The sequence below is a fragment of the Dermacentor silvarum genome, chromosome 11 (genome assembly GCF_013339745.2).
Source record: "Dermacentor silvarum isolate Dsil-2018 chromosome 11, BIME_Dsil_1.4, whole genome shotgun sequence".
NCBI lineage: Eukaryota > Metazoa > Arthropoda > Arachnida > Ixodida > Ixodidae > Dermacentor > Dermacentor silvarum.
This window is the reverse complement of record NC_051164.1, coordinates 62,189,075-62,204,612: the sequence shown is the minus strand read 5'-3', so window position 1 is coordinate 62,204,612 and position 15,538 is coordinate 62,189,075. Positions and strand designations below refer to the sequence as shown.

General features: G+C 44.6%; 1 protein-coding gene across 1 annotated transcript; it reads left to right on the top strand.

Annotated features, from left to right (window-relative positions):
• Window positions 1-14,707: 14,707 nt before the first annotated feature.
• LOC119432619 (ubiquitin-conjugating enzyme E2 Z) lies at window positions 14,708-15,538 on the top strand. The gene has a single exon (XM_037699779.1). It carries the CDS (start codon window positions 14,708-14,710, stop codon window positions 15,536-15,538), a length of 831 nt encoding a protein of 276 aa, XP_037555707.1.

The window sequence follows — 15,538 nt, the reverse complement described above, 5'->3', positions numbered from 1 at the left end:
CCCCCCCCGTTCTGAAAGTGGGCACTTTCGGCTGCACGCCGGAAAGTCCAACAAAACTACAGCTGAAGCGAAATTTTCTCAACAGAGTGGCCACGTCAGTAATGCTTTTCTTTACAAGGTATCCCACGCTTGGACAGCAAGGATTGTCTTTTGTACCTCCTCGTGACGCGCTGTAGCTGGCGACGCGCGGGATTCGCCATACACGCTCTCACATTGCGGAGAAGGCATGGCACTGGACAGCTCCCGCACTACCAAATTGCCGCTTGCGCTACTTGCACCATGCCTAGTTTTTTGGGACCACCTAAGCGTATTGGAAAACGCAATCGGCTTGCTATATTTAACCTGCGGTCGAGGGTAGTCCCGGATAAAGTATTATAATCAGCCATGCCCAACGATTGGTGTGCTTTTTGTGGAATGACATTGTTGGATTATCAAATGCTGGAACTGTTGAATCTCTATCCAGAGGTAGTCTACATAGCGTTGCAGTCTCAGTATCTTATCACCATCAAAAATCTAATTAAAGCACTTACAAGACAAACTGTTGAATTTCATTGTGTAATCACGACTTATCGTAGATATTTTATTCAAAGTTACCTTGGTCGAACGGGCAGATCCATTTCATTTCCAATACAGCATTGAACTGAAGCTTTTCTAAAGGCATGCCTCACTTCTGAGTTTTTCTATTTCGTGCTCAGGCCATTTCTAAATAAGAGCTACACTATTACTCGTTTCCGGGCAAGAGCAATATCAGCAGATAGTTTAAATTTTGAAGAAATGAAAGCCACTTTTTGGTGACGTGTACGGAAAATTTGAATTGTGTAGGTTGCTTATGTGCTCGAAAAACCGTTGCTGAATACTCGCTTTCTCCAAATTTTTATGCTTTGTACGCGGCATTTAGTTGTTTTCTCCTGGAATCCTTGGTAAACTATGTCTGGCACGGCGCTTATACTTATTTGAAGTATGAAGCTATGTTCTGAGTGACGAGCGATATATATGTTTATTCTGTGTAGGTTCATTACAGCCTTTGCAGAAAGTTGCTGATTAAAGTGTTCCGGGGTGTCATATACTGGCGCTAGTCGAAATGTTTCCCAGACTCCTAAAACAACTCCACGATATACAGACTTGAAATACCGTGAAAATAGGGAGAGTTTTAAGCGCAGTGCATTGCGAAACTTTCACTTTCCTGCTTTTATTGCAAGTGTTGCAGATAATTATAAAACCCTCATTTTTCCATGTGAGATGCTTAGTTTGTTTCTCCGGTGTCCTCGGTGAGCTAAACAAGATATCTTATTTATATCTTCTCAAAATTAAGACATGGTATGGGCAATATGTAGATAAGGCAGTAAGTTGGTCTAGTTGGTAACGGGCATAAGAAGACATGATTACTAGAGTAAAACGACGGACACGAGAAAGGACACGGGACCACGCTGTACATAGGTAGACAATGTTCAGTGTAGATACGTAGTAAATGTAGTAGATATGTATGTAGATATGCAGACAATATGTAGACAATGTTCCAAATGAGTGGGTCAAATTCGCCTTTTCCAATAGAATAGACGGCTGCGCTGTCATAGTTACAACTACAACTAAAGTCAAATATTGCGAACATAGGGGGAGCAATACGCCAAGTTTATGTGCGATGGTAAATGCGCGCTCACCAAATACAGTTTTGAAAAACTGTAAGCAAGTATTCGAAAGTACCACACTGCTGTTATTAGCTGGGTTTTCCAATGTCCCAAGAGAACTCTGCGTCTCAGATACTTTCTACTTTGACGGAATAGACAGCATTTTAAGTACAACGTGTTGCCAAGTTTTAACGTTTCTGGCTCAATTAGAAGCGTTAGAAATAATGATTGAACCCTAATTTTTACTTTTTACTTTTTCATACGTGATATATTGGGTTCGCCTGGTGTCCTCACTGAAATACGAGGAAGCAGATTCTTTATGATTTGTGACTCTGAGGACCAGGTAACGTTTGATGTGCAAGTAAAATTCAAAATAGATGGGTAATTAGGGCTTTCGCAATAAATTACGTATGCAAGCACTCTATAGTGTGTTATGCCCAATTGAGCCCACTGCCCTGACAGAACTGTAAATGCCACTAAGACAAAATCTAGCGAAAATTGGTGGTACGCAATAAAAACTCTTTGTGCGAAGTTAAATGAGGTTGGATCAAATAGAGTATTTCTAAAAAAAATCTTGTTCAAGTTCCAGAGCGTGTGATAGGGCCACTTTCAGCTATGCTTCTCAGTGTCCCGACATAGCGGTTGGTTACAACAGATTTATATTTCGTGGAAAGGGAAGAGGAGTCATGGTAAGTGCGACACGATTTTACATTCCTGGCCTAGGTATAAGCGTTGCAAATAATTACTGAGACGTCGTGTCCCCCCCTCCCCTCTCCCTATTTTTCATACGTCATAAGGCGCTCCTAGTTGGTTTCAGCAATGTTCTCGGTAAACTAAACAAGACGCTTGGTTTATATTTGGCGGAAATAAAGGGCGCGGTGTGGGCACTATGCACGTACACTTCAAAGACAGGGAACTAATTATGATATTTGCAGTAAATTCAGGAAACAATGTAATTCAGGAAACTAACACTTTTATTGAAACTGTGCGAAAGGTACAGCGTCGCTGGCAATATAGTTGTAATTCTCCAAGGTAGCACACATCTGCTGTCTTTCTTTCTTGAGAATATTGCAAGTCATTTCCGCATTTGAAGAAGCACCCCAAGGGAACAAGGTTTGATGACATGAACTCGCTTCAAACTGCCGTAGAGGAGTGGCTTGGCAACCAGGAAGATCGTTTTTTTTTTTGCAAGGTATCAAAAGCCTTCCAGGAAAGTGGGAGAAGTGCATTAGTGTGAGGGAGATTATTTGAAAAATATTTTATTCCCAAGGTCTGGCAGTTTCCTGATATGGGAGTCGCAAAACTTTTTGATCACCCCTCGTATCTCAGCAACCTTCGGTTTGCAGATGACAATTTCCTGTTAAGCACCACTAGGGACGAATTACAACAAATGATTGAGGACCTTAACCGAGAGAGTGGGGTTCGAGATTATTATGCAGAAGTCAAAGATAATGTTCAACGCCTGGCAAGAGAACAAGAATGTAGGATCACCAGTCAGCCTCTAGAGTGTGTAATCGAGTACGTTTATCTAGGTCAATTACTCACAGGGGACCCTGATCATGAGAAGGAAGTTTACAGAAGAATAAAATTGGGTTGGAGTGTATACGGCAGGCATTATCAAATCCTCACTGGGAGCTTACTACTGTCGTTCAAAAGAAAAGTGTGCAATCATTGCATTCTACCGGTTCTGAGATATGGGGCAGGAACTTGGAGGTGAGCAAAATCTCGAGAAAAAGTTAAGGACCGCACGAAGAGCGATGGAACGAAAAATGTTAAGCCTAACGTTAGAGACAGGAAGAGAGCGGTGTGTATCAGAGAGCAAACGGGTATAGCATATATTCTAATTGACATTAGCCGTGTTTACATGAATGGGAGAGTGGCGCATCGCATTTCCAAGCGCATTTGAGAAAGGCCATGCGACGCCGTTTACATGTAGCGCAATAACTCTCGCGAAACGTAGCCCCACATGGTGTCGTATGAGGAAAGTGCAGCCCACTTCTGGTGTAACTGGTTTCCGGTAGTGGGCCGAGTGTACAGTGGTAGCCGAGTGTGCCGGCTGTCGAGAGCCGTGTCCCCGACGCTTGTGCAAAATGCTTGTGAATGCAGCGTTCCGCTTCCATCTTATCCTATTTTTGTCGGCGTGGACTAACTTTCACGTCATTTTGTACGCTGTCGCCTGCATGCCGCACCAGCAGCGATGTCGTCAAATGCGGTCGGCCTACATGGAAGCACTTTTGCGCGCAAGAGGGTTGTGGTGTGCTCTGCCGTCAACGATTTGCTTGTCATGCAAGGTGAGAACATCTCTATAACGATCCTTTTAGACAGACACTGCGCTATACCTGCTAACAAGAGCCTTTAAGCCCGCTAGTATACTTCCAAAACAAGCAGCGCACAAAGGCGAGTAGCTTTGGTTACGAAGTACTTTCAATAGCCGATCGCGTCATGATCAACAACAATTGCCTATACACAGTCCAGAAATTCTGATTGAGTGAGCTCTAGCGCAAAGTCGCGATTGAAAACCTCCATGTGACGCAAATATGCTGACTACGTGTTCCCGAGTGTGACGCATAAATATCGGGAAGTGCTTGAGCTGTTTGTTCACATGCTGACAAAAAATTACATGCTTTGATCGAAGTCTTGCTTAGCGGTGGAGACATGATGCTTGCATTTGTGTGGCCTGTATGTGAATTCGAACTGACCAAAATAAATGCAATAACTCTAGAAGTTAGCGGTAAACATCAGTATTTCCTTATTCATATCGCAATAGCTTTTGCCATGGGAGCAGCACGTTTTTCAGGCTTCAAAATTTCTTTATTTCCGTGCTATCTCACATTGTCCCGAAACATTCACATCACCCAGTGCTATCTTCTGTTGCATTTGGTTGCACTACTCTTGCAGACAACATGTGGCACTTCGTGTGGCGTTTGTGTACATTGCAATGCCCATTGTTTATGTCCTAGTTTACATTAGCAGCTATTTTCGAACTATTTCATGGTTTCCCTCATGTTTTATAGGATCTTTGCTGAAAAAAGAAAAACGGAAGCAGAGAAGTCTCTGGATGAAGACTCGTTCTAATCACTGGTGGGACCGCATTGTGGCAACAGAGTTCGCCGACGAGGACTGGCAAGATAACTTTAGAACGAGCTTTGCTTCATTCAACGAATTTGTGTTACTTTTGGAACCATTCATGTCGCCAAAGCCCTATTGTGTGCGACGACCACTACCAGTGCAAAAGAGAGTGGCTATTGCCCTTTTCAATATGGCCAGCTGCAGTGAATACAGGGTGGTAGCAAATCAATTTGGTGTTCACAAAATCAGCGTCAAAAATTGCGTTTGTATGTTCTGCGGATCGCCTGCGCAACATTACCTGAAGAAATACATAAGCATACCTAGTGTCACAGACGCTGAAGCTATTGCCAGGAACTTTGAAGCAAGGGGCCACCTCCCTCAAATATTTGGGGCGATCAATGGTATATACATCCCTATTGTGGCATCAAAGAAAGGATATCGGGACTTTGTAAACATAAAAAGGCGGACATCGTACAATGTGCACGCTGTGGTAGACAACTGAGGACGGCAAGTTTCATTTCACAAAATATTCACGCGTCTTTTTCTCTTGGTAAATGTGGCAGCCAGTGGCTTTTCCTCTCGCAAGCTTGTTTGCTTGCGCCATAGTTCGCGGTACTTCTTTAGAAAGGATTTTATTAACGCTGGCCAATTAATGTTAGTGAATCGATTGCACACAGACAGTTCGCTTGTAGGTTCTCATAGAAGTGTCCTTGTTGCTGGAAACCGCATTCTTATCGAGTGTCTAATTATAGTGAATGTGTACGTTTCAGATTTCGCAGTGTTACCTGCAATGTCCCGGGGAGTGCACATGATGCATCTGTGTTGAGGCTGTCATCACTGTTCCAAAGAAGCGTGGAGCTGTTGCCAAGACAAGAAATGTTGAATGGCTGTTCAATCCCGCTCATGCTATTGGGTGATCCGCATACCCTGGTTTGCCTTGGATACTGAGTGGATACACCTCGTCACTAGGGACGCTTTCAAAGGAGCAGGAATCATTTAATGTGTACCACAGTACCGGCCGCAATGTTTTGGAGCATGCCTTTGCAAGGCTCAAGGGGCGATGGAGAGTGCTATTGAAACGAGCCGACATAAATTACAAATTTATGCTGACAGCCATAGCAGTTGCATGCATATTGCACAATTTTTGGGAAGAGAGAGAGAGGAAAGGCAGTAAGTGATGCATGGATTGGCGATGTTAGGTCATCTGACGGCTGCTTTACCAGCAGCCGTCAACCAGACATAGGCTCATAGGCTCTGTTAATGAAGTGCGAAATTTCCTCTGCAATTTCTTGGCTGAGAACTTTCCACTTCGATCTACATCGTGGTGAATGTTATCTTTTGAACTTCTTAAGACAGTCACAAGAACCAATAAAGAGTTTGAAGCTTGCGAAGTTCTGAAGAGAGTCAAATGAAAGAACAAAGAGTTTGAAGCATGGTTTTTAAAAGCAGTGTTTATTTGTTAGAAGTATAGTTTACCTATATTATTGTTTTGGGGGAATTGGTCTGGCTGCTCCCTTGACCCTGAAGCTGTGCAGAAAAAGGCAAGTTCCCTCTTGCTGAGTGCATCGGAGAGACTGGCCAAATGAAAAGGGCTGTGGCATCTGCCCAAATGGTGCTCCAGGCTATCCAAATGCTGGCACGGGCTGCCTTAACAATTGTGACATCATGTCTTGTGTTCCCTGTAGAAACGACGCCGTAATTCCGGCCATAACTTCTTTGAAGTTCACGTTCTCCTTTTGTAGCAGCTCCTTTTGGTGCGTAAACAGAACCTCATTCTGTTCTTTAAGGAGCGCAGCTGTGCGCTGATGCTGCCGCTCCAATAAATCAAGCAGCGCCAAGTGCTGTTCTTCTCAGCCCGCTTTGTTGGTGGCAAGGTAGCGCTTCCACTGGTTTCTGCGAGAAACAGCGCACAACGGTAATCACCATGAACACACACGGGAAATCCATCTCAATTTGTTGCATCAAAAACAATAAATGAAGTAGACCCCACGCGCTGATGTTACGAAAACCATTTTGCTGGTGGCTGTCTACCTAGCATTATTTGGGGTTATGCAAAGTACAATCAGGTGAACCAATGCGTTTATGCAAGATGAACAGCTCTGTGACTTACGTGGGTGTGTGAACACAGCAGCAAGCCGACCCCGTCGACTTTATTTCTACTTTGGCCGTTCGACGCGAACTTACAAAATGTTTATTGTTTGGTTCCACACGGGTACTAGACCAGCGAAGAAAAAAAAGACTAGCGAAGAAAAAAAGACTAGCGAAGAAAAAAGAACCATGGAGTGCCACATGCTCAGCGACTCCATGTTATGCCATCACATGTACTATCGACCAAAAATGTTTACGGACTAAGAGATCTGACAAAAAGCTGAATACCACCGCAGCCTAGTATTCCCACATCCAGCCTCTACTGGTATATGTGAACAGCAATATGATATACGGTTTTACTGGCTACTTTTAAAGGCTGCTCGGATATTTAGCCTTTTCTGAGATCTCGTGGTCTACAAATTTTTTTTGAACGATAGTACGTATACAAACGTTCCATGTGGCATGTGCACATGTACATACATTCCTCGCTTGACCTCTTTTCCCTCTATAATTGTAGGAACTGCACTACTCCATTACTAAAAACATAGACTGTACCATTAAGAAAACACCACTTACGGCTTGAGCTCATTTGAGAAAATTGCTGGCTGTCACCAGGAGAATCTTGGCTGTCAAAACTGGACCGCCTCTCTTCATCACTTTGAGCTGAATTGAAAAAGAAGGTGGTGTCACTGCACAGCTCACCGTTAAACATACATCTACTCATTTCATTTATGTGTAAAACATTTGATTTTGTCAATTTCTTGCTCTGCTTTGCTACAAGCTTAATTACTTCTTGTTCTGCTGTTCCTGTTTCCATGTACATAAATATAGCATATATGCACAGATGTATTGTCAGCATGCACACATATTCATTTTGCTGCCTGACCGTTAGCTCCTGTTTTTTTAACATGTGGCCCCTTTTAAGTTGCACAATAAAGCATCAGTTTGCCAGTGATGCAAATGTTTTCAGTGTTTGCAATAAATGAAATCATAAAAATCAGGTTGATTGTCTGAGATGTTTAGATGTCAGAACATGGGAGATCACTACTACATCACGCGAATCAGCTTCATCCGGAGAATGCAGCTTTACTAGTTGTTGGTACTGGTTGACAACACAGATTTGCACATGCCAAAGTGCGCTTATACCCACACTTGTTTGTAAAGTGAGAGGTGGTGAGCGCGGAAGTAGGTCTCCCGCTCACCAGCGGTCACGATTAGGTATCCAATAAAAAATCATATATATAGATATCGAGCGTATATCCAGGAAGTTTTGTCACCGACGGGCCTTAGCAGTCTTAGCGACTGGTCTTGCCTTGGCTTAAAATGAGGTGCAGCTTCGAATAAAGCTATTGAAGCCAGAGTGCCAGGCTGGGAGAATGGACACTCGAAAAAAAAAGGCCTTCCACTTGTTTTACCTGTGCTGTCCTCCTCGGCGACATTGGCAGCGTCACTGTTGATGCCATATTCATGGGCCTCGACCATGGGACGGTGGCAGAGATTGGGGCTCATTTTTTTTGTACCATCTTCATTCAGATGATGCCACGTCGCTCAACATTTGTAGCTCTCTTTCCTGTCGAGAAAATAGTTGTTTTTTTTTTCGAAACGTGAGTGCGAGTCTGGCGGAGCCTTTCACAACATCAATGAGCTCAGCAAGACAACTTACTTTGGTGTATTTTCCTTTGAGATTTTTCCAATGGCTTCTCAGCTATTGCCAGGCCCGTTCATATCTATCCGCAGAATTGCCGCGCGACTGGCCGCTCGAGGCACTTTGCGTGTATTCGCGGGCTTCTTGCACGCTCGGAAAAACACTTTTATGTAGCACGTACTGAGCAACAGAAAGCTGTATCGGGAGTTTTTCATGTTGCTCTACATCTTTCTCATTGAAAGTTTGATAAGTAGGGCAGTACTTCTCTAGTTAGATAATTAATTACAATTACCTAATTAAATCTCAGCAACAAAAAAATTACTGTCGGCTACTCCCCTGTACTGGAAACAATACGTACTAGATTTGCTTCGTGTAAGGCCGTTCCTCTTTTTTTTAATCGTGCTGCGTGATACCTGGGACACCCTATATAGGAGGTCCCGCCTACACTTTGTAACCTTGAGATCTCTTGCGTAATTACCTACGTATCACTACTATTATATGAATTGATTGATTGATATTGAATGGTTGATTATGGACCTGTCACTCAAACTTGGTTTATGTCACTTTATGGGGACATTAGCAGTGTCACTCTTTGCAGGCTTGTTAAGGTCAATGCCATTGTTGATTATCACGTACTTAGTTATTCTTTAAATTATTTATTAAGGCGGTCTTTAACCAGATGTACTTATTGCTTTTTCAATTTTGCTTCTGTTAAATGGACTGGATGGATGGATGGATGGATGGATGGAAAAAACTTTATTCTGGTCCTGTATCCACCTGCCTGGTTAGTCCTATATTGGGACCGGGAGGTCAAGCCTCCTACCCCTGTCACGGGCGTACTGGACAGCCAGGACTTGAAGGATATGACTGTGTGATTTAATGATTACTGAAAACCGATCCTGGGACATGCCAGGGCCGAGCGACTCACACTCCCAGAGCATATGTTCAAGTGTGCATATCTCCTTTTTTTGCATGCTTTGCATATAATATCCAGGTCTTCAATGTTATACCATGCCTTCATTTGTGCAGGTGAATAATATGAATGTGTTTGTAATTGCCTAAGTGTCACTGCTTGTGCTCTATTTAGTCTAAAGTGAGGGGGTGCAAACTCCCTCCTTTCATGTAGTAATGTTTTGTAATTTCATTGTATGTGATGAGCGTACCTCTCTGTAGGTTCTCCAATCCAGCAGAATCAAAGCCATATGTAAAAGCGGCCCGGTCTGTAAGTTCGCAGGCGACGCCGTTGGCCGATTCATTTGAATTGAGGGGAAGGTCATCAAGTGAATCAAGGTGCACCGGGAACCAATAAATGTAATGTGTATCATTTGTTTGTCTTGCGTTAATTATCCTCGCAACCTGTGGGGCAATCTTACCCCTGCTGAAAGCTCTCATAAGCGTTTTCGAGTCACTACATATTTTTGTGTATCTATCGTCTGTTAGTGCCGATGTAAAGGCAACTTGTTCAGCGTCTTCAGGTTTGCTAGTGTAAACCGTGGCGCAGTTGGTGCATTTTCCCTGGTGATTTACTACCGCCGCCGCGAACTTAGTCCGATCCTTGCAGACAACCGAATCAACAAAGCAGGCTCCTCTGCCCCCTTTATCCATTTCTTGAGTAACGCCCTGGCTCTTGCAACCCTCCTATTGATGTTATGTGTTGGGTGCAAATTTCTGGGTAGCGGTGCGACAATTATGTTGTCTGCGAAGTCTTCATGAATTTTAGTGTACTTCTCTTGATCCGTAATGGGGTTGATCATGATCTTGTCTAGGATAGACCTTGCCGTGCTGGTTGTATATAGTCTCGCTATTTGTTATCTTCCTTGAGCCTCCGCTATCTCCATGGTCGTGTTGTGTACTCCTAACTTGAGCAATGTTTCAGTGCTGGTTCGAATTGGGAGCCCCAATGCACTTTTAACAACCTTCTTGATCGCCGCGTCAAGCTTCTTTGGTTGAACTTGCGTCCAGTTGTACATGGCAGCGGCGTATGAGATATGACAGAGTACGAAAGAGTTGATTAACCTGATGAGGTTATCTTCTTTCATGCCCTTGTGTCTTCCTGCCAGGCGTCTGATCATCCGGTAGGCGTTCTCCGTTTTAAGGGTGATTTTCTTGAGCTCCCTATGGTTTTCACCGCTTGTATCAATGAAAAAGCCTAGTACCCTGATCACGTTGACTCTGGATATATTAATACCATTTTCTGTAAATAGGTGTATGTCGATTTCCGATAGAGGTTTCCAGCCCTTAAGCCTGCCACCTTTTTCGCATCTATAAAGTAACAGTTCCGATTTATGTGGGGAGCACCTTAGTCCAGTGGGTCTCACGTGTACTTCCACCGTTCGGATCGCTTCAGTGAGCGCGTCCTGTATCTCTGCTTCACTGCCACCAGCACACCATATAGTGAGGTCATCAGCATATATGGTATGGTCAATGCCCTTAATGTTGTCCAGCTTTCTGAACAGACCAATCATGCACAGGTTGAAGAGGGCGGGAGAGATCACCGATCCTTGGGGGGTTCCTCGATGTCCAAGCTGCACGACTTCCGAGTTTGTGTCTCCGATCTTTACCCTCGCTTTGCGTACTTCTAGAAAGGATTTGATGTAGCTATACATTGTCAACCCAAGTCCAATCTCTTCTATCGTTTTGAGGATTTACTCATGCTTATTGTTGTCGAACGCTTTTTCCTAGTATAATCCGAGTATGGCCTTAGTATCTCTAGAACATTCGTCGAGTATGTGGGGTTTGATTTGTTTCATTGCATCCTGCGTGGATAGTGCAGACCTAAAGCCCAGCATGCTGTGAGTGTATATGATATTGTCCTCCAAGTGGTCCTTCAACCTAATAAGGATTGCGTGTTCAGCGACCTTTCCCTCACATGATGTAAGTGAGATTGGCCGTAAGGTCTCCAAGCTGGTGGGCTTACCCGGTTTCGGTATTAGTATAACTTGTGAGGTTTTCCATTCTTCTGGGACTTCCCCTGTGCTCCATGCTTCATTGAAGAAGTCTGTTAGTGATTCAATGGACGGCTCGTCGAGATTCCTGATTGATCTATTCGTAACTCCATCCGGACCAGGGGCTGACTTTCCGATTTAGTTCACTCAACACCCTTCAAATTTCAGATGTGGTGCAGGGTTTGTCGAGTTTCGGCTGAGGGGCTCCCCTGTATTCTGATGGAAGTGGTTGGTCTTGCTTATCTCTAATTGGTAGGTATTTTTCAGTTAGTTGCTTGGTGACTATTTCGATGGTGTGATCCTTAAGGATTATTTATGTGTATGGCTCGGGCAAGGCTGTGTCTCTGGTTGGCCTTAGTGCCTTCTTCATCCAGCAGATGCTTGAGGAGTTTCCACGCCTTGGGCAGTGACACAGAAGGTGCTCCAGAGTCTCGTCGCACCCGCACAAACTGCACGCCGCTCTGTTGGCCATCCCTATTAGGAACGAATAGGCATTGGTAAATGCGACACCCAACCACATGCGACACAGTAAAGCTGTTTTACGACGAGAGAGTCCAGGTGGAAGGCGTAGTAGCAAGTTAGGGTCAAGAGATTGCAAACGTGAGTTGGTGAAACCCGGTTAATTCCATCGTGGAAGTGTGATGGGGCGAGCGATCGATTGAAGTTGCCGCGCAGCATCCGTTCTTGAGAGTGGTATAGGAATTAACCAGCTGGTATTTGTGATGAGCCGAGCGTGCTGTCGTTGCCGACAATTACGCAATGGCTCGGCAACCATTGAAATACAATGTCGTGTCCTTCTTCGAGCGCATGATGATGAGCGTGCCTTATTTCGTGCACTAGTTTCTCGTGTAACGCATGACGCAGGGCAAACGACAGATTTTGTAGGGCTGCTTTGCAATCACTGAGAATGGTCCAATGATTTGGCGGCTGCTGGAGCACGTAATTGAGTGCCCCTTGAAGAGCCGCAAGTTCTGCTGTTGTAGACGTGGTATTGTGCGAGAATTTTAATTTTCTCTCCTGAGGCCGGGTCGTCAAAACTGCAGGACAACTCAATTAAGTTATTACCATCCATTATCTATTCTTCCCCTTCCCCAAGTGTAGGTTAGCCGACCGGGCACGTCTTTGGTTAACCTCCCTACCTTTCCCTCTTCGTTTCTTTCTCTCTCTCTCTCTCTCTCTCTCTCTCTCCACGCCTTGTCGTTCCTTATTAGCCCATCGAATGACTCACAAAACTCATCCCACTGTTGCTTGCAGAGGGTGTTAGAGTGTTGTTCGATTTGTTTGCAAGTTCTGCGATTCTTTTTCTCAGCCTATGATTGAGCCTAAATTTGGGCCCGCCACCTTTGGGTTATGGCTTCCTTGGCCTCTATCAAGTGTGCTAGTTTAGAGTCCATCGACTCCACATTAGTGCCGGTAGTAATCCTTTTGGACGCTGTTTTGATGTCCCTTCTGATGTCCTCACACCAGTCTCTGAGGTTGAGTTTGCTGGCTTCTTTTCCGCTTTGGGTTCTTAACTTACAAAAAGGTTCCAATCTACAACGTCGAATTTTATTACGTTCTGCCTTTCTCAACGTCTAGTGTGACATCTATTACGTAATGATCGCTGCCGAAATTCAAGTATCTGTTCATGAAGCATTATCTGTGTTCTTAATGAACGTAAGGTCAGGTGTGGTGTCTCTGCAGACAGAATTGCCTACCCTTGTAAGTTGTGTCTTATCCGTGTTTAAGACCAGGTCTAGCTCATCCGCCTGGTTCCATAGATTCCTACCCTTGTCATTTGTCCTAGCATACCCCCGTAGCTCGTGGTCTGCATTGAAGTCTTCTAATATAATCAGAGGTCTAGTTCCAGCTATATTAGTAGCCTTTTCGAATATTCTGGTAGTATCCTTTCAAATTGAATGGCTTGATTACGTAATTTTTTTCGCGCCTCCTTGGCTTTTATTTTATCCATTCAATAATTATTTCTCTTGCGTATCCTACCTGCCTCCCGATGATTGGCCCATTCCCCTTTTGTGGTTGTGTATGTACCATTCATTGAGCCTCATCGTAAAGAACTTTTTTGTGACGTCATCTAAGGCGGTCTCCCGAAGCACTGGTCAGGCATTGAAAACACACACGAAGCTATGTCAAAATTTAAGGCAGGATTTTTTAAATTCCTGATCGTTTTGTTCTTTCTTTTTTTTTCTTTTTGCTGGGAGCCTCTTGGATACTCTCACTGAGCCGCTAGCTCAGCTTTTGATGAATTTATATTTGTTTCAAGGAGCTTTCTTTATTTCTTTTGCTACGCTTTCATTACATTACGTTATTTTTAATTTCTACGCTTAAAGTGGGCTCAAGATAAACGAAAATCGCTTAAACGGAAATGACGGATAAACGGAACAATGGTACCAACCCTGGTTAGCCACCCGCACGCACAATGCCAATAAACGTATGTTAAACGAAAACAATATTTTCTTTTTAACCTCGGGTAAATGGAACATTGCCCGACACTGCCGACTACACCATCGGCGTACGGAATAGCATAAGTCTGAAAACATGTCAAATGGCGATGCTATAAATAGTGAAGAAAATTCAATCCATCAGTCAGTTGTGGAAAGGTTAGTGCAAATTCAAGATTTTGATGTTGTGACTATGTCTTCATACTGAGTACTTCGCTGGACAAGTAAAAATCCTTGAGGAAGAAGAGATAACTGAGGGAGTACACGTTGAATCTCGCAGTCCACTACTGCTTCGTTTCCACCAATGGGTGGTTTACACCGACAGGAACATGAGACCTCAGGTGATGCCCTTGTTACCTTCTTTGAGGACACAGCTGAAAATACTATCGGTGAAGTTCGCGGAGAGGAAGATAATTCTAGTGACGAAGACATAGATATTGTTATTACAGTGCGGGTTACGTTTTTGGGACCAGACGGCAAGAGATTCAGTTGAGAGTCTGCAACGCTTTTTCGAACGCGAGGACTTTTCCGTACCTTTTGGAATCCTTTCGCGCATAAAGGTAACCTTACTCAAAAGAAGCTGAATTGTTAGAAGCAGAGCACAGTAAATTCTCTTTTTTTAAGTAATATCAAAAACACTCTTACGCTTTTCGTATAAAGTGATTGTTGGCGATTTGTGTGTTCTTCGCCTAAATGAAACTTCGGATAGACGGAACACATTTTCATGTTACTTCGGTTTCCGTTTAAGTGGAGTCTACTTATTTCCAAAATGCTTCCGATGTTTTCTAGTCAGAACTAAAGGTCCTTCTTTTTCTTCTAATTTCAAATGACTCTTGGCCAAACCCTCAATAGCGGGTATGCGCCATCAGCAGAGGGGAAACGAAATCGAACGAAGCGATGATGCAAAGCCAGGCAGCTGGCGGGTCTCCAGGAGGCTCTACGACAACGAACCGAAGGTCATGGAACGCCAGTACGCCACTCAAACGCGGCGGCGTGACCTCATCGTGTCTGCTGAGGGTCAAGAGAGACATTGCGGACTTCGCCTCCAACGCACCGTCGGGAATCTACATCGCGGCGGCGGACAACGACACCGCCACCATCGACGCCATGGTGATCGGCCCTAGTGGCACGCCGTACGAAGGCGGTTTCTTCAGGTTCTTCATCCGCTGCCCGGCAGCCTACCCGATCGAACCACCCAGCGTCCGCTTCTTGACAACCGACGGCGGTCGGGTACAGATGCATCCGAACCTCCACAAGAACGGCGACGTGTCGCTCAGCGTTATCGACAACAGCCTCGTCCCGGCGTGGAGTCCTGCCCAGTCCTTGACCAGCCTGCTCATTTCTATCCGATCGCTGTTTACCGGCGACCCCTTGTACGACGCCGCGCACGCCGTCAGAGGGCAGCTCGACTACTCTGCCGAGTGCTACAGGGAATTCGTGCGGCACGAAAGTATCAGGATAGCCGTGTGCGATACGGTGGAATCCTACCTCCAAGACCATCCTCCACTACCGAGAGCATTCAGGGGGACAGTGCTGAAAACGTTCGCCAAGTTCTACAGCAAGTACGAAAAGGCCCTGATGGAACAGAAGCGTCTGAATGGAGCCGAAATGTTTGACCTAATTGGTGGCACTAAGGGTACTTTTCAGCCGGACTCCCTGCTGGCACGACTGCGGGATATCAGAGAGAAGGTCGCCGAGCGAGACAACGCTTTTGCTCTCTGTGTATAG